The 19,914-nt window shown below is 48.5% G+C and overlaps 1 protein-coding gene across 12 annotated transcripts in view; it reads left to right on the top strand.

Annotated features, from left to right (window-relative positions):
• The window catches only part of PTPRT (protein tyrosine phosphatase receptor type T), a 1,155,533-nt gene extending 1,147,503 nt beyond the window's left edge, over positions 1-8,030 (top strand). For all 12 annotated transcript variants that reach the window (XM_025001262.2, XM_025001258.2, XM_025001261.2 and 9 more), the window contains one exon: positions 648-8,030. In XM_025001262.2, coding sequence (XP_024857030.1) covers positions 648-701 — 54 coding nt within the window. In that variant the 3' untranslated portion in view covers positions 702-8,030. The remainder of the gene's footprint in view (positions 1-647) is intronic.
• Positions 8,031-19,914: the final 11,884 nt, after the last annotated feature.

Genomic DNA, 19,914 nt, shown 5'->3' with positions numbered 1-19,914 from the left:
TATTCTTGGACTTCCCTGGTGGCTCAGATGGTAAAAAGAATCTGCCTGCAATGCAGGAGACATGGGTTCAATCCCTGGGTCAGGAAGATCCCCTGAAAGAGGAAATGGCTACTCACTCCAGTATTCTTGCCTAGAAGATGCCCCAGACAGAGGAGCCTGGCAGGCTATAGTCCATGGGGTTGCAAAGAGTCAGACACAACTGAGCAACTAACACTTACTTTACTTAAACCTATTCTCATTAACTTTTGCTAATAATTACCATATAAAGCATCGAGCTAGGATATCATAAAGGACAGGAAGAAACTTGGTGGCAGAGTTCCAAAGGTTAAGACCTGGTGCAGAGATAGAGACATGCCATACACTGAGAACTTTAACATGAGTCTTTACATCTATGCCAAGTGTGGTCTTAGCGAAAGTGAGGGCCTGCTCCAAGGCCGGTCCACAGGCCAGCAGAAGCATCCTGTGTGAGCCTGGCAGAAATGTAGACTCTTGAGCCCTACTCCAGATTAACTGAATCCGAATCTGTGTGGACATTTTGACTCGACTCTTAGTACAGACATAGGTAACATTCTCCACACTCTGAACTAAATGCACTTTCCATCTCTCGCTCATCGTCTCTTCTCCTTCTCTGCCTCTCCTCCTCTCAGGACCAGTATAAATTTGTATACGAGGTGGCGCTGGAATATTTAAGCTCCTTCTAGCCCGATGGCTCGGGGAACCTGCCAGAGTCCAGAGGCTGCTGCGGCCAAGCCCCCTTTCTATGAACGGCAGCGACTGGGCTCAGGGGCAGCACCCTGCCCGACTCCAAGGAGAAGACTGGCGGTCCTGTGGTCCACGGTGGGCTGGCACCTTCCCAGGGTCTCCGGGTGCTGTGGAGGCTGTTAACCCCGACAGGCCCCGGCGTCTCTTTGCATACCCCACCAGCCACGGGCCCGTGCAGAAGTGCACCCTGAGCAAGGCCGGATTTTTCAGTGCCCAGACCTCTTGCTTTCGCTCTTTTCAGTTTGTGACTCTCGCGGCAAGCCGGCTGTGTAGGTGCGGGTGGCTGTGACTGGGCTCGTGGGGTCACCACTCTGCTGCCCCCATCATCTCCTCCTAGGACCCCTGGCGTTGGACACCCGCTGGTCTGGATCACTGGGACCTCGGATGCTCCCGAGTGCACAGCAGAGGCCCCCACCCTCCTGCCTCACCTGCATGGGGCTCGTCCCAGCGCCACTCTGTACCCCTCCCCCAGCCCGGGGCCTTGACCTTCTGCCATTCCCAGGCCAGCCCCTGTGTCCGTGGCTCTCCTGGATCCAGGTTTCCTTGGCTTGTCTGTGCTCGGTGGGGCAGGGTGGGACTGCAGGGAGCCTGGCTGCCCTCCTCTCTCTGTGAAGAAGGACCACCTCCCGGGGCGGGGCTCCGGCTGGCCCTGTGTGTCCTGGGCTGTGAGTCCTCGGGGAGGGATGAACAAGATTGATGATTTTCCAAAGTGTATGTGAAAAGAAACTTTCTTTTGGAGGGTGTAGAGTCTTAGTCTCTGATGTCAAAAACTGGTGGGGAGGGAAGTTCGGTTGTGTAGCTGTAAGACCAATCTCCTGGGCCTGTTATCTCCCTGGCAAGGTCCCCAAAAGGTCCCCCCACCGAGGGACAGCACAGCGGCAGAGCAAGGGGAGTTTCGTTTGGGGCTGACAGATTTGAATGCCTGCCTAGAGCAACCCAGCTGCCATCTCAGAAAGGGTCACTGTGGACCCAGTGATACTCCGGTTTAAAACAGACCTCGGGGTTCGGGCCTGGGGATCTTGCCCAAAGTGTGGGTCAGTCGATGACAGGGAGCCGACTTTGACTAAGCATCTACTATATGCCGGACTTGGCATGTTCCACCCCCACCCTACCCTGGGAGCTGTTCACCTGTGATCACCCTGATTTTACAACTGAAGACACTGAGGCATCTTCCTCAGGTTTCCAAAAGGCAGATTATAGTGGTGAGACTTGTACTGTCATCCTTTCATAGCCAAGCAATTATTTTATGGAGGGAAAATGAGGCCAGAAACTTCTGAGCAGCAAACTCCACAAACGGCAATGTAGTTTTTCTGACGCCCGTGTTTCTGGGAAGCTCAGCGTTTCAGATGTGTTTTAGTAACTCATTCCCGGCTCCCCAGGAGAGCTAGTCCCATCTATACCTTGGCCAGTGAAAACCGCTCCCTGGGCCCTCAGACCCTGAGGTCTGCGAGCCAGGGACACAGTCTCGTCTACCTGGGTCTCTAGCTGGTGCTCTGGTACAGTACCTGGCAGCCCAGGGTGGCCTGGGATCCAGGACGTGCCATCCTGGAAGCTGGTCTGGCCCTAGACAGGGCGTGAGCAGCACAGGTTTCCTCAGAGCTCACTGTATCCTGGGGAAACAGAACCTCAATGCAGCATCAAGTGTTATTCGAGCCTCACGGCCAGGCTTTCTAGAGGAGGTGACATCCCTTCCACTGGGTAGAACAACAAAGAGAAGGAAATTCAGGCCAAGAGAACACGTGCAAAGACACAGAGGTGTGCAGAATCCTTGGGGGTGGGCGAGAGGGCGGGAGGTGAGCCCAGTCGGAGCAGAGCCTGGTGGCGCTGGGGCCAGGGTGGAGGGAGCGGCGAGCCCCACCAGCAGGGCGGACTTGGCACCTGTGGGCAGCACGGGGCCCGGGGAGCTCTGAGTGATGCGCTCAGCTCGGTGTTGAGGAGGCCCCCTCTGGGGCCAGTGGGGCTGCCTCTCTTCCTTTCATCAGACACTGTGAACACATTCCCTTAAGCGTATCCTTTTTAATATCACATCTATTTGTCTGTCTGCTCATTGTTTGTTGCTGGAACAAAATACGCAGTACTTTAAGAGGCCCAGCTTCTGTGAAGAAATCAGGATCTCTGCTATGTCACAGAGCAGGGGGAACCAAGCCAGACCCCAGGGCCCCTGAGGATGGAACACAGCAGGAGCTGCTCCTGTCGGCACAGGTTCCGGGGCTGTCTCGAAGCCCAGGGACCCCAGACTCGATCAGGAAAGAAGCCCCGCCACAAAGCCTGCTCTTCCCTTTCATGGCTCGTGCCCTGGTCCCAGGCCCCCACCCCACTGGGCCTGCCGGCCTCCCCGGCTCCAGCCTGCTGCTCCAGCCAGCACTCCCCAGCCTTCCCCAGCCTTCCAGAAGCCTGTAGCACAGGAAGTCAGCCTGCTCTATACTTCTCCCTCAGATCCGGGGCTCATCTGTGCAAAACAGGAGCCAGGGAGAGGGGTGGTCTCCAATACAAATAAACCCCAGGATTTATTCTGCCCAGGAGGGGGTGAAATTGCTGGCAGATGAAATGACAGTGGCTTCTACCATTTCAAATGGTAGGAATTTAGAATGTGGCTTCCAGGAGAAGGAAGCTTGTGAAAAGCACAGAGCCTCGTGGTTCTCACCTCCTGGATGTGGACCCTGTTTGGAGAAGGTAGAAGGAATTAACGAGAAGCCAGGAACTGTCCCACCTGCGTGCATGTCTGGCCTACACAGCTTCAAGATGTATCCTAGCTGTAACCTAACTCGTCCTCTCCTCCTTTCTGGTGTGAAGGTCCTGGGGCCAGGGGCTCTGAGCCTCCAGACGGTCACAGCGCGCCTCCCTTTGTGGGAATGGAAGGCGTCACCTTGCTTTTCCATCTTCTCTTTGGATGTAGCCCAAGTAGCGGCCTGCCTGCCAGGTATCACCCATCCTGTGCAACCAGCAGACCCTGTGCTGGAGACTGATGTGAGCTCACCCAGTTCTCCAACACCCCTAAGATGTGCTTTCAACTGTCCACATTTTACAGATGAGGAGACTGAGGGGAGAAATCACTTACCCCCCCACCCCAGCATTCCACCACAGCTAGTAAAGGAGGGAGCCAGGGTTTAAATTGGTTCTTTTAACTTCAAAGACAGTCTCTTTCCACTACTGTGTCTCAGATTTTCCCATGACGGGGTGCATGGGGTGGAGGTGGGAGGGACCCTTAAGAGCCAAGACTAGAGTGAAGCAGGCCCAGTGGATCTCGCAAAACCCAAAGCAGACAACAACAAGCTCAAAACTCCAGTTTCATGTTTAACAATTCATATACTATTTGCATTCTTCACTAATTTAGCCTGATTTGACAAGAGTGTACCAATAGTTTTTTAACCACATGTGCCTGATCCCTCATGTGGCTTTGCCCCCCTCCGCTCACTACAATGTCCCTAGGGAGTGACCGCCCAGTCTGAGAGGCACAGTGCCTGGCCACGCTGCTCCCTCCTAAAGCCGATGCCAGACTTAAGCTCAAGTCCAGCTCACCTACTGCCCCTGGTGTGGGGTTTCCCTGACCTCACTGTTGATGGGCTGATCTCAAGTCTCCTTTAGTTGCATACTAGGAAAAAGAAAGCTTTGACATCTACTATAATTACAGACATGCCCATCTGGAATGGCAAAGGCTGAGCCCATAAAACCCTAAAGGGAAAAGAGAAGATAACACTGTCCTTCTCAGCAGACTCCTGAATCCTGGGGCCTCTAGACAGTGGTGCCCTCTGTCCACATGGAATCGTGCAATTGCTAATCTGGCCCAATCTGAGGACACGCTTCACATAAGGGGCTGGAAGCCTCCCTGTACTTCAGCCCTGCAGACTCACTGGGATGTTAGCACACACACGGCCCTGGAGGGGGTGCCACCAGGAAGCGCAGTTTACTATGGCACAGTCTCTCCCTTGGTGAGACATGGGGTTATGGTAGAAAGAGCTCAGTCTTCAGTTCTAATCTAGCCCAGTCATTTCCTGGCTTTAGAATGTTGAACCAACTAATCAGTGGGAAAAGATGTGGAGAGAGAAGCCTCAGACGGGCAGAAGTAGGCAGATTTGGGGATCTTTGGGTAGGAAGACGGGAAGGCAAAGCCAAGACATTAGGACCCAATAGGAATCCTCAGACCCAAGAATGCATAGCGTCTGCTGGGCAAAGTGGTCACCTCTGTGATGCAGTAGAACAGGCAACAGGGAGGGACGGGGCAGAACCACTTGGAACAAGGATGCTGCTTTAGAACAAGTCTCCCTCTGGGAGAAAAGATAATTAATGCTCCCTGTGACTGATCGATTGTGTTCGTTCATCACTGGGTCCCCGCTGTAAGCCAGCTCTTTGGTGTGTGTCCTTTCCGTGATCCAGATTTTCTCAGGACAGTGTGAATACTTGTTGTGTGCAGAGGGGTCAGTCTAGCAAGGATGCTGCAGAGAGAATGAGGCACAGGGAGGAGCAAACAGGAGTGTATCAGGTCATCTTTGCAGGAATAACTGCCCAGCCCAGATCCAGTGACACTGAAGGAGATGGTAGTTCCCCTGAACCTCATTGCCTTAGAACAGGTTGAAGAAAACCACCTTCCTTTAGCCTGCATCTGGCCTCTCCTGGGGCATCAGCAGCAAGCTGAGTCAGGACTAATGCCCTGGAAAACACGGGTGAGCCCGAGGGTAAGATGAGCTCAATGCTAATCCTGAACCATAAAGCCAACACACTGTGCTGGGCCAAGATCCCTGGGGATGGATGGTCAACCTAAGCCGCAGGGAGGAAGATGAGACATGAGTCTCCTGGATGGCCCTGACTTGCCTTCCCCCCGTCATCTAACTAGTCTGAGCTCCTTCTCAGCCAGTGATGCCAGCTCCAAATCACAGCCAGATACGACAGGAAAGTGAGCAATGCGAATCCAGCGGGACAGAACCAGCTGAGACTCAACCTTGTTTCTGGGTCCCCATGCAAGGGTTCCATGTTGGAGCTGTCCACAGAGACATGCCTCACAGTGATAAAATGCAAGCCTTGGCTTCATCTAGCCAGGATCTGCCTTTGAGGAACAGCAAGGAGAGACGTCAGTGGCAGAGAGCAGAGGGGGCTCCAGTGTCTCAGAACCACGGATATGATCCTCAGAAGCACAGAGAGATGTCTAAGCCATATTTGCACACATGCGTGCACTCTTCCGGTTTCCTGGGGACCAGAGGTAGGTTTTCGTGTGACTCTGGCTGGTGTACGATACTTGCATAGATACCATCCCTCCCACCTACCTCCAGAAGAGGTGGAAAGGAGACCATCCCCCCCACCTACCTCCAGAAGAGGTGGGAAGGGTCAGAGAGGCCACACACACCCCCTCAAATCCACCCATGAAAGGTCCCCAGGATGCAGAGTCAGCGCCTATAATGGGAGACCACAGACTTCGCATCCTAGTTATCGAAGAGATTGGGGTAGTCACTGCGGCTGACACAAAGGTGTAGAAGGACTCAGAATGGGCATACTACAGGAAAAGGCTGTTCAGGCTGGGTTACCGTGAACTTCCATAAGTGTCTGAGAGTTGTTCTTAGCAGTGGAATTTGGACCCTGGTTCTTGGTAGAAATGCCCAGAGAATGACAGTCTAGTGTCGTTGGAGTGTAGGACAGAAATGTATCGACATGAAGGTCTGGAGCTCAAGGTAATTAATTTATGGTTCCTCAGTGGGTGGGATGCTTAGAATCAAAGGAGGAAAGGGAATATGAAGCAACCTGTCAAAATTGCAAAACTGAATTTCTGTACACTTACTTCAGTGCCTTTGCATTTGTGAATATAAGTCAGTGGGCCCGTTTTGTGATGTGCCCCTATCTCTCCTGTGGAAGATTAATGGTGTAAGGTGTTCTTTGGACCAAAGCTTCCAGGGCAGTCTGAAGGCTCAGAGAGGCAAGGGGTGACTTCCCAGGTCAGATCAGACTTCTGATGGGTCAGGCAGAATACCAGTACCCACACCCTCCGCAGGCCTGCAGACAGACAGATAAATTCTCATGGTCACTCCCATGAGCGGAACCAGGACCAATGGGTGAAACTTCATAGCTCTAAGAGAAGACCTGCTATCTGCCAGAGAAGCTGAGCTGCCCCATCTTAGGAACTGTCCAGCAAAAGCCAGACATCCTTTTAAAGGGAAGAAGGAGCTTTGCTGAGATGGCCTTTAGGTTTTTTCCCCCCAGATGAGTGAGATGCTACAGAGCTGGGACCTTGCTGGAACGCCTTCCTTCCTGCAGAGCACAAAGCCAAACAGGTTGTGCTCACTTGTGTGAGCTAAAGCCCCCAGTCCCCTGCTGCCCCCCACCCCGCACGGGCCGAGAGGCTGCTCTGGCCACACATCCAGGCTAGGTATAACCAGAGAGAGTATACCCAGAGAGAGCAGCTGCTGTGCCACAGAGCCCATGCCCACCAAGATCTCTGATGAGACCAGTCACAGTGTAGACCCACTGGCCCACAGGGCCATCACTGACAGCAGAATCAGTAACGGTCCAAGCAGGACCCAGAGCAGGGTTTTGCACACCACACACCTTAACTCCAGAGGTGATGTCTACACCCCTCCCCCATACCTGAGACCTGCTAGAGCAGACTGCAAAAGCACAGTGACTCAGCTGACAGATTATCACCATCCCCAGTACATCCCTTTCATTGCCAGACAGACCCTGAACTAGCCCAGGCTAACCCACACTGGTGATCAGACTTGAAAGCACTTTCTACCTTCACTTTCACCCTACATCTCACCAGCCAATGAAAGGCAGAGAGTCGGGGCATCTGCCATTGCCTTGGCTACTGACACCATCGTAGCCCTAGAAGGGCCATCACGGGGTTCCCATCAACTCCGGGGAGACTGACGTTTTCACGTCCACTGGGCACATGATATTGCATGAGACCAAAGTCTCCACACTGTCGGCAGCCTCCTCCGTGAGTCCCAGCGGCCTGCACTTGTACAGTTTGGGTGTTTGATAGATAAAGCACGTATGAGAAGAGAAAACAAAATAAATCAACTTTAAAAAAAGCCAGCACTGTGCTGTCAATGTTTTTTTTTTTTCCTTTCCAATTCTAGCTTAAAAAAGCAGAAGGTAAATAATGTCAGGTCAATGAATATCAGATATATTTTTTGACTGTACATTACAGTGAAGTGTAATCTTTTTACACCTGCAAGTCCATCTTATTTATTCTTGTAAATGTTCCCTGATGATGTTTGTAATATGGCTGTGTTGAAAATCTATACAATAAAGCTGTGACCCTGAGATTCATGTTTTCCTAACATCTTCGCACTGGTGTCTTCCTGAGGTTGGGTGGGGTAAGACAAGTTGAAGGAGGAGGAAAAAAGCCTATTATGGACTAGATTTTTTTCCGATTAAAAAATTTTAGGCCACACCCTATGGAATGTGAGATCTTAGTTCCCAACCAGGGATTGAACCCATGGCCCCTGCACTGGGAGTGTGGAGTCTTAACCACTGGAACACCAGGGAGATCCCTGGACTGGATTTCTTTAGGTTCATTTAATCATCACATCAATGATGTAGGAAATATGTATTATCCCTTACTTTCAGATGAGAATAGTTGAGGTTCATGAATATTAAGGGATTTCCCAAGATTCCATACTGCACCATAAAAGAGCTGGGTCTTAAATAGATTTTCTCAAGTGGAATCCACAGAATGCTGGCATCAGAATCACACCAGAAGCTTGTTCAACAGACAAATGAAGACCATACAGAATCACAGTTTCGGGAACTGAGTACTAACACGCTGCCTGAGCATATCAGCTAGCTATCGCTGTGTAACATACCACCCAAAACTCGGTAACAGTCTTTCACAGTTGTCGACTGAAGTCTGAGCTAGGCTCAGCTCATCTAATCTCTGCTGGCCCACTCGTATGTCAGCCAAGGCCTCTGCTAGGGGCCAGGCTTGCCCAGGCCACCCTGGCTGGTGCATATCTGCTCCTCATGCCTCACCCTCCTCCTGGGACCAGCAAGTCAGCCTCAGCGTGCGCTTCTCCTGGTGACAGCGGGAGCATGAAAGGGAAAGTCTGCACACCAAGTTGTTCTGAGTCATGTCTGTAACATTCCATTCAACACACTGGCTGCACGGCATACTCAGAATCAAGAGGGAGGGAAAGATGCCCCACCTCTTAACACAGACCTTACTTCTCAATGTTGCGATAAATGTGGAGACTATGTCCCAAACTGTTGGTGCCAGGTGCATGCGTTAAGCCTGTCATCATCTCAGAGTGCGGGCCACAGACCACCCACATCAGTTCACCTGAGAAACTTCTAAACATGCAGGGTCTGACTGAGTAGGTCCAGGATGGGCCCCAGGAATCTGCCTGCTTAGCAAGTGCCCCAGGTGATAGTAATGCCTGCTGAAGTTGGGCGAGCATCTTCAATATACTCTCAGAAGGGGACAGATAGGGGACAAGACAAATCAGATCCCAAACTAGAGTGTGAGACTGCCAGCCTCTGACACACATGATGCAGTGCTCTCTGCTTTCCAGGTGAGCAGAAGGAAGAGCTGCAACCAACCTCTTGTTATTGGCTGGTTCCCTAGTTCTTTATATGTATCCAGACATAAGTACAAGGGGCGTGTGAGCCATAGGGCCAGAGCCCAGGTTCACTTTGCTCTTGCTCAGTCTTAGGGAGCCTGGCAAGAGTTCTCCAATCTAAGGGGCCTCTATGCAGTACTGGAAGAAGCACAAGCTGGAATCAAGATTGCCGGGAGACATATCAATAACCTCAGATATGCAGATGACACCACCCTTATGGCAGAAACTGAAGAGGAACTCAAAAGCCTCTTGATGAAAGTGAAAGTGGAGAGTGAAAAAGTTGGCTTAAAGCTCAACATTCAGAAAACAAAGATCATGGCATCTGGTCCCATCACTTCATGGGAAATAGATGGGGAAACAGTGGAAACAGTGTCATTTATTTTTCTGGGCTCCAAAATCACTACAGATGGTGACTGCAGCCATGAAATTAAAAGACGCTTACTCCTTGGAAGGAAAGTTATGACCAACCTAGATAGCATATTCAAAAGCAGAGACATTACTTTGCCAACAAAGGTCCGTCTGGTCAAGGCTATGGTTTTTCCTGTGCTCATGTTATGGATGTGAGAGTTAGACTATGAAGAAGGCTGAGTGCCAAAGAATTGATGCTTTTGAACTGTGGTGTTGGAGAAGACTCTTGAGAGTCCCTTGGACTGCAAGGAGATCCAACCAGTCCATTCTGACGGAGATCAGCCCTGGGATTTCTTTGGAGAACTGATGCTAAAGCTGAAACTCCAGTACTTTGGCCACCTCATGGAAAGAGTTGACTCATTGGAAAAGATTCTGATGCTGGGAGGGATTGGGGGCAAGAGGAGAAGGGGACGACAGAGGATGAGATGGCTGGATGGCATCACTGACTCGATGGACATGAGTCTGGGTGAACTTCACGAGTTGGTGATGGACAGGGAGGCCTGGCGTGCTGCGATTCATGGGGTCACAAAGAGTCGGACACAACTGAGCGACTGAGCTGATGCAGCATCCACCTGGCTAGCCAAGCGCCTGGAGAACACGTGCTTCCCAGCTCAAGTCCTGAGAGAGGAACCGGGTGGCCAGCCAGCTAGTAATCCTCGTCCCCTTTGTCCTTGCTCATGCTAACCTCATTTATTCTGCCTGCTGTATTTATTTTGTCACAAAATGTAATAGCTGATATTGGGAAAATTAAATTAGAAAGAAGGGGGAAAAAATCTCACATATCTCCTAATAAAACTACTGTGGGGAATATCATTTTCCCTCAAAATAGAAATGCCTTTTAAAGAGTTATTATAAAAGTAGCATATACTCCCTTGAAAGAATTCAATATCAAGTTGTTTGAGGCATGAGGTAAAAGCTACTACTTCTCAAAGGTACTTGTTAATATTTTTTGCCATTCCAGAGCTTTCTATACATATATAAATGTACATAAATTTTCTATATAAAAGGCATCTATATATATATGGAAATGTATATATATATATAAATTCTGAGACAGGCTTCTTTTCACTTAACACCATGCTGTGGTCAAATTTCCATGGAAATATGCTTAAATACCCTTATCTTTTTTTACACCTTTCCAGGACTCCTGAACACTCGGGCATGTCAAGACTCAGGTGCTCTATTCTATAGCACAGGGAACTGTACTCAGTACTCTGGTGACTTAAATGGGAAGGAAATCCAAGAAAGAGGGGATATATGTACACGTACAGCTGATTCCCTTTGCCTCACAGTAGAAACTAAAGTTTGTAAAGTAACTAAACTCCAGTAAAAAAAAAAAAAAAAGACTCAGGCACTCTCACAATGATGCTCTTGAATCCCCAGGGACACCCACCCCATGTGCACCAACCCTGGAGATGGGCCAGAGGGACACAATTCTCTTTGCATGTCTGTTGGAGGCCTGACCAGGCCCTCCTGTCTGGCTAGACCTAGAGTCCACATCAAATCTCAGAGCACTTTAGTCAGACTCTGACAGGAGCTCTCATTCAACCTAAGATCTTCCTCTACTTCCAAAGGCTCAAGCCTCTGGTCAGAACTCCAGGGGACCTAGAAGGCCTCAGACCCTTGAGGACATGGCATGAGGTCCCCAAGATGCCACACACGAGGCAGGAGGGGGCATTTGCTTTTCTTTGGCAGGGCTTGGAACAGGGGAGTAAGGAGAACAGAACCAGGAGAAATACAAAAGAAGCCGGCAAGATACAGTAAGGAAGCCACGCTTGGTTAATTTTAGAAGAATTTTGACCACTTAATCTTTAGGAAGCTCAGCTCCACAAGGATTTGGTCTAAGTAGCTTCGTCTTGAATTCCAGCAACGGGACTGGGCCTGAAATCTCCAATCCTCCATGCAGTAGGGATATAGCACCACACAGAAAGGGATATAGCACCACACAGAAGACATCCACAAAGTCAAAGTCTGGAGACAGAGAGGGGCAGAGGAAAATAGGGGAAAGAAATTAACAGAATCTGAGGCGAATTTCAGTGTTCACAGTCCATGGATTAGGCCTTGGAATGAAGTTGAACTAGTTACTCAAGGACATTTAGAATGTGGATGGATAGGCAAGCATAAAGAGAAATATAGATGCATAGGCAGAAAAAAACAAGATATATATATATATATATATATATATACACATACACAAGTGAATGAAAGACTATATCGGTTATTAACAATGAATATGTCTCACTCCAGGGGACATAGGTGAATTTTGTTCTTGATGACTTTCTGTATTTTCTAAATTTGATATTAAGAAAACGAACTCTATTAAAAGGTGAGGACAGAAGAACCGAAAAATGAAAGCAGGACAGAAAAGATGATGCTGAGGTTGAAACCATACCCCAAAGACTGCCTTACAGCTGGATCAAGAGGTTCAAAAACTTGGCACTGCTGTCTACCCAAGGAGGAAAACACAGTCAATCAACTCGGTGTCCAAAGGGGAAAAATGATCCAGTTGCCCAGCACAAACAAAGTGTTTCTGCTACAGGGGCTGAGGTTATTTTTCCGTGGATCCCCCTAATAAAGAACGGCTTCACACAACATCCTTAGCAAAATGCAGTACATCTCCCTCCCTGAAGGCTGACAGTGCCATGCCGCAGAACAACTCAGTGAAAACCCTTTCCTGCAGGACCAAACCAAAGGGGCCCAGGCACATGGTTCTCCGCAAGATGCAGGTCTGCAGAATCTGGGGCATTACTGGCTTGAGCATCACACGCTGCTCTCCTCTCTGAGTGTCTGCAAGCTAGAGACTTTTTTCCAGACAATAACAAGTAAAGATGCTATCTCGGTTGTTGGCTGAATTTGGATGCAGGCTTTATATGAGCCAGCTGAGCCAGAAAGAAGACTCCAATCTCCTTTAGAATGATGAGAACCCTAATGACTCTATGTGCCTCAGCAGAATGTGAATCCATCTCCCAAAGGGGTGGGCAGGGCAGGATGAAGAAGCCACCCTCATTCCAGGTTATAATCATGGCTGACTCCATCTCAGGGGTCCCCAACTCCCAGGATCTAATGCCTGATGATCTGAGGGGGAACTGATATAAGAATAATAGAAATAAAGTGCACAATACATGTAATGCACTTAAAACATCCCCAAACCATTCCCCTACCCTGGTCCACGGAAAAACTGTCTTCCAGGAAACCGGTCCCTGATGCCAAAAGGATTGGAGACCACTGCTCACACTACTCTCCTCTAAAATACCTACAGATACACACTAAACACTGGAAGCTTGGCCCTGAGCCAAGTCTGAGAGGCGGACACGAGGAGCTAAAATGAGGATCATCACCAGTGGATGGTAGTGAAACGTCCTCCTAGATGTAAAGAAGCATCAGAGAAGAGGCAGTGCTCCACCCCTCGATACGGTCTGCACTCAGAACATTGGTCAGTCGTCCATGTCTATCTCCTGGGAGATGAAATGACATTACAAGAGACCTCTATGGAAGGGAGAATGGCAGGGAGAGACGTGCAGAAAAGCATCTGAGGATTTTAGCCTCCACACTCTCATCTGTTCAGAGCGCCCCAAAGCCAGACAGGGAGAGAAGGGAGCTCGTTGTCTGCTGAGTACCTACAAGACCAGGTGAAGCAGACACCTGCTGTGTCATTTCAAATACGTTCAACTTCACCTCTTTCCTCCTACGTGGCTGTGATGAGCATTTCCAAGCAGATCTGCAGATCTCACTTGGGACCAGCCCACAGTGACAGCAAGTCTCAGACAGCCTCTGCACTTGTCAATTCCTGCCCCACTGTCTCTGATGCTGTCCTCTGAGACGCCCACAGGAACCCACTCAGCACTCAGGGCCACCCAGAAATGCGGGGTAGCCACTTTTGACCAATAGGAGACTGGAGACAAATACTTCCTCCTTTCGCTCTTCTATTTTAGGTCACTTTTCAGATGGTCCAGAACAAGCAACCTTGCCCTCCCTCTTCAGATGTCCACCCCTAACCTCACTGCTCCTGGGAATCATACTGCGGAATCACTTTGCATCGGGCTGTTTCCGGGAACACTAACTGAGAAACTGGGCTTAAGCTGTGTCCACAGCACTCCGTCCTCCAGCTGTGAGTCTGGGATGGGCCCCTGCCAACACGCAGAGAGGGCTGCCAACCGTGAAGCTTTTTTGATCCAGGGACAAAAATGGACTTGTTGTAAAGTGATTTATACGGGAGAGGCTCTGCTCATGTACTAGGGTCATCCTATGTGATGTTAATTTTCTACTGAGATTTAGGAAAAGGCGTTCTGCCATCTCATATTTTTGTTGAAAATAGCTTGCCCAGTAGACGATAAGGCCCACGGGTGGCCCAAGGCGGCCCTACTGTGAGCACTAGCACAGTGGTCGGGGGCTGACCAGAGGCATGGGGGAGGACATGGATGGGGGACCCATGCCCACAAAGTCGGGAGCCCACAGCTACTCTGACTCTCAGCCTCGGCAGCACGTGAGTCCTGAAAAACCGCAGAGGCAGTGAGCTCCTAAAAGCAAACATGTTTCAGGGAAAGACGGGGAAGGGGCATGTTCCAGACAATGCTAAATGCAGATATGAACCTCTTCAGGGTGCTGAATCCCCCCTGTGCTGAGATCCCCAGCTCCGACTAAGCCTCTGCCCTCCAAGATGGTCAGATTTCTGAACTAGCAGGAAAAAAAAAAAATAATAACAGTAAATCTCGCTTTCCTTTCCTTCCCCCTTGTCCCTTCCACTGTGCTCTCTGGGCGCTCCCAGCTCTGAGCAGGCTCAGAACTCCCCTTGTGAGGATGAGCAAACAGGAGAACACCAGACACATGAAAAGATGCAGAGAGTTCAAAGCAGAAGTGTTTACTTTGAGGAAAGAGAGAAAGTGCCTGCCTATGAAATCAAGTCCCTGCCAGGAAAAGGAAGACATTTTACAGCAAATACAAATGCAGAAAAACACTGGATTTGATAACGGACTCCAAGAAAAATAATTTTTTTGTTGCTGTATCCAACAAAACAAATTGCTGATAAATTTAATCAAGATAAAATGCAAATACTCAAAATAAGGAAATAGCAAAGGGATATAGGAGCCAATGAGGAAATTATACAGCATTATGAAAGGATATTCTGAATAACTCTGGCTAGTAAATTTTAAATTCTTGATCAAGTGATCATTTTGGAAATGTATGAACATTAACAAAATTGGCTCAAGAAATAGAAAATCTGAGTAGACCAATTATCAGAGAAAAAAATATAAAAGTTGATATGTATTTCCTAAAAGACATGAGAACAGATAATTTGGTAAGTGAACTTGATCAAACTTTCCAACAAAAAAATAATTCTTATGTTGTGTGTACTATTCCAGAAGAAGGCAAAAAAGGAAAAAATAACAGACATCAAATCTGAAAGAGCACACATATATTCCTAAAACCTCTAGACTGGTCACATTTATAAATGCAAATATTTTTACTTAACATTATATATAACTGTTATCTGCTTTTCAAAAATTACATATCATATCCAAGTGGCCTATATACCAGGAAATCAAGGATAACTCAGTATTAGGAAGCCTATAGGTTAGAAGAGACAAGACATACAGTCACCTTAATAAAGACTGAAAAAGCACTGACAAAATTTAACATCAATTTCTGATTAAACACAATACTCTGCATAAGCTGGTTATTGTAGGACACTTTGTGGGCATAAAAAGTTAAAACCATGACTAGCAGACCTTTCTCGAATTCACCCATATCCACTTCTCCATTCCATCCCGGCATAAAGAAGAGTTACACCTTCCTGTCCCCCTTGAAATCAGTGGGACTATTTCTCAAGTCCTGGCCAATAACCTTGAGCAGAAACGATGTGTATCAATTCTATGCCACAGTATTTCATTGCTGGTGAGAGAGTCTACGAGTCTTCTTTCTTCCCTCATCAGTCCAGGAGATCTTGTACTCCAGATGGTGCAGTCACAGGACGGGGAAGCCCCCATCAGCCTGGGTCACTGAGTCACCACATGGAGGGCAGCTGCACCTGGGAACCACCTGGAGCTGCAGAACTCTGGGAACTTAGCTACTGAGCGTTTGGAGTTCTGCATTACCACAGCATGCCTAATATAACTAGCCCATGTCTTATAATAGAGAAAATTAAGTATGTTTCCATTCAAGTCATGCATGCCTGTATCATTGCTATTACTTAATACTTTTGGCTAATGCCAATGCAGCTAATGCAATGAGGCAAGAAAAGGAAAGGAGAGGCTGCTGTACTGGTTACCATTACACTGTAACAGATTGACACAAAACAATCATTTTGTGGGTCAGAAATTCAGGGAGGGGTCATCTGGCCATTCCTGCTGAGGGTGATTAGTCAGATGTTGACTAGGGCTGGAGTCATCTTTAAGCCTTGACTGGGCTGAATGTCCTGGTAGCACAAGAACATGGCTGCTACTGATGCTGCATGTTGACTGGGAGGTCAGCTGGGCTATCAGCTATGGTGTCTACGTGTGACCTCTCCAGCATGGTGGTCTCAAGGTATCCAGACTCATTACAGGACCCCTGCCTTCACCCAGAATGAGAGTTCCACTAGATTCTGTGGAAACTGAGTGACCTTTGCTGACATGGCCTTCTAATTTACAAAGTGTCATTTCTGTTGGATTCTGTTGGTTGTGGGGGATTCACTGAGGTCAGCCCTGATTTAAAGGAAGAGGACATACACTCATCCTCTATAAAGGACTGCTAAAGAATGTGCATGCGTGCTTTTAAATTGCCACAATTACTTTGAATGATGATTGAAAATTATCACAGTCAAGTTTACATGCATAGTAACCCTAAGCTTATTAAGAATAATAAGGATAAGGGGTATGACCGAGATAGCAAAGTAGGAAGGACCCTGAACTTACATCCTGCCATGGGCACACTAAATTCCAACTACTTATCCAGCAACTATCTTTGAGAACAACCTGAAGGCTAACAGAAAGATTTTCCACGATTTTTCCACAGCTAAAGATATAAAGCAGAGAAGGCAATGGCACCCCACTCCTGTACTCTTGCCTGGAAAATCCCATGGACGGAGGAGCCTGGTAGGCTGCAGTCCATGGGGCCGCTAAGAGTTGGATATGACTGAGCGACTTCACTTTCACTTTTCACTTTCATGCATTGGAGAAGGAAAAGGCAACCCACTCCAGTGTTCTTGCCTGGAGAATCCCAGGGACGGGGAAGCCTGGTGGGCTGCCGTCTTTGGGGTCGCACAGAGTTGGACACGATTGAAGCGACTTAGCAGCAGCAGTAGCAAAGATATAAAGAAAGAATTGAGTAGGAGGGGCAGAGAGGCAACACAGTCATGCCCTACACCCTCCAGGTTGGAGACCCACAAACAGAAGGAATGTCACAGCTGCAGAAGTCCTCCCCAAGGTCTGAGGGGTCTGATCCCACATCAGGCTTCCCAGCCCAGGAGACCTGCAGCAGGAAGACGAGCTCCCAGAATATCTGACTTTGACATCCAGCAGGAAGACCCAGAGGGCTACTGGAAACAGAGACTCCACTCTTAAAGGGCACACACAGAATCTCACACACTGCGAGTCCCAGTGTCGAGGCAGTAGTTTGAAGAGTCTGGGTCAGACCCACCTGTTGATCTGAGAGAGACTGTCAGAGAGGCGGGAAGCAACTGGGAGTCCTGCTGGGGACAGAGACTCAGCGGAAGCCACTCTGGACGCTCCTCCTTCTGCAATGACACCAGCACCGGCGAGTGTCCTTTTGGAATCTTCCTGTGGGCCTGAATCACCAGGAACTCACTCGCCCACCCGCAGGCTGACGCTAGCCCCAAGGCCCAGCCAGTGCACCCAGCCATACGGGGACCCAGCCCCACCCAAGAGCAGGTCAACACCAGCCCCAGGAATCTCTGCACAGGCAGCCTACCCTGCCATCTGGCAATGCCCCATTCACCACACAAGGCTGGACCTCTAGATCACTCGGGTGGGGGGGGGGGGAGGGGGGCAGCCCCCTCTACCAGTGACCTACAGTTGTCAGCCCCACCACAACAGAAGGACCACACAGCCCACACAAGAGGCACCCCTACAGCATACAGCTTTGGTGACCAGAGGGGAGTATGCTACCAGACCCCACAGAACATCTCCTACATAGTCACTTCTGCAATACCAAGAAACATAAGTGAACTACCAAAGACATAGAAATAAACACAGAGAATTAAGCAAAGTGAGGAGACAGTCAGTCAGTCAGTCAGTTCAGTCACTCAGTCATGTCCGACTCTTTGCGACCCCATGAACCCGAAGCACGCCAGGCCTCCCTGTCCATCACCAACTCCCGGAGTTCACTCAGACTCACGCCCATCGAGTCAGTGATGCCATCCAGCCATCTCATCCTCTGTCGTCCCCTTCTCCTCCTGCCCCCTATCCCTCCCAGCATCAGAGTCTTTTCCAATGAGTCAACTTTTAGCATGAGGTGGCCTAAGTACTGGAGTTTCAGCTTTAGCATCATTCCTTCCAAAGAAATCCCAGGGCTGATCTCCTTCAGAATGGAATGGTTGGATCTCCTTGCAGTCCAAGGGACTCTCAAGAGTCTTCTCCAACACCACAGTTCAAAAGCATCAATTCTTCGGCACTCTGCCTTCTTCACAGTCCAACTCTCACATCCATACATGACCACTGGAAAAACCATAGCCTTGACTAGATGGACCTTTGTTGGCAAAGTAATGTCTCTGCTTTTGAATATGCTATCTAGGTTGGTCATAACTTTCCTTCCAAGGAGTAAGCGTCTTTTAATTTCATGGCTGCAATCACCATCTGCAGTGATTTTGGAGCCCAATAAAATAAAGTCTGACACTGTTTCCACTGTTTCCCCATCTATTTCCCATGAAGTGATGAGACCAGATGCCATGATCTTCGTTTTCTGAATGTTGAGCTTTAAGCCAACTTTTTCACTCTCCACTTTCACTTTCATCAAGAGGCTTTTGAGTTCCTCTTCAGTTTCTGCCATAAGGGTGGTGTCATCTGCATATCTGAGGTTATTGATATCTCTCCCGGCAATCTTGATGCCAGCTTGTGTTTCTTCCAGTCCAGCATTTCTCATGATGTACTCTGCATATAAGTTAAATAAGCAGGGTGACCATATACAGCCTTGACGTACTCCTTTTCCTATTTGGAACCAGTCTGTTGTTCCATGTCCAGTTCTAACTGTTGCTTCCTGACCTGCATGTAGGTTTCTCAAGAGGCAGGTCAGGTGGTCTGGTATTCCCATCTCTTGAAAGATTTTCCACAACTTCTTGTGATCCACACAGTCAAAGGCTTTGGCATAGTCAATAAAGCAGAAATAGGTGTTTTTCTGGAACTCTGTTGCTTTTTTGATGATCCAGCAGATGTTGACAAATTGATCTCTGGTTCCTCTGCCTTTTCTAAAATCAGCTTGAACATCTGGAAGTTCACGGTTCATGTATTGCTGAAGCCTGGCTTGGAGAATTTTGAGCATTACTTTACTAGCATGTGAGATGAGTGCAATTGTGTGGTAGTTTGACCATTCTTTGGCATTGCCTTTCTTTGGGACTGTAATGAAAACTGACCTTTTCCAGTCCTGTGGCCACTGCTGAGTTTTCCAAATTGGCTGGCATATTGAGTGCAGCACTTTCACAGCATCATCTTTCAGGATTTGAAATAGCTCAACTGGAATGCCATCATCTCCACTAGCTTTGTTCATAGTGATGCTTTCTAAGGCCCACTTGACTTCACATTCCAGGATGTCTGGCTCTAGATGAGTGATCACACCATCGTGATTATCTTGGTCGTGAAGATCTTTTTTGTACAGTTCTGTGTATTCCTGCCACCTCTTCTTAATATCTTCTGCTTCTGTTAGGTCCATACCATTTCTGTCCTTTATTGAGCCCATCTTTGCATGAAATTTTCCCATGGTATCTCTAATTTTCTTGAAGAGATCTCTAGTCTTTCCCATTCTGTTTTCCTCTATTTGCATTGGTCACTAAGGAAGGCTTTCTTATCTCTTCTTGTTATTCTTTGGAACTCTGCATTCAGATGCTTATATCTTTCCTTTTCTCCTTTGCTTTTTGCTTCTCTTCTTTTCATCACTATTTGTAAGGCCTCCCCAGACAGCCATTTTGCTTTTTTGCATTTCTTTTCCACGGGGATGGTCTTGATCCCTGTCTCCTGTACAATGTCACGAACCTCCATCCATAGTTCATCAG

Source organism: Bos taurus, chromosome 13, assembly GCF_002263795.3.
Source record: "Bos taurus isolate L1 Dominette 01449 registration number 42190680 breed Hereford chromosome 13, ARS-UCD2.0, whole genome shotgun sequence".
Classification (NCBI taxonomy): Eukaryota; Metazoa; Chordata; class Mammalia; order Artiodactyla; family Bovidae; genus Bos; species Bos taurus.
This window is presented reverse-complemented; position numbering and strand designations above follow the sequence as displayed.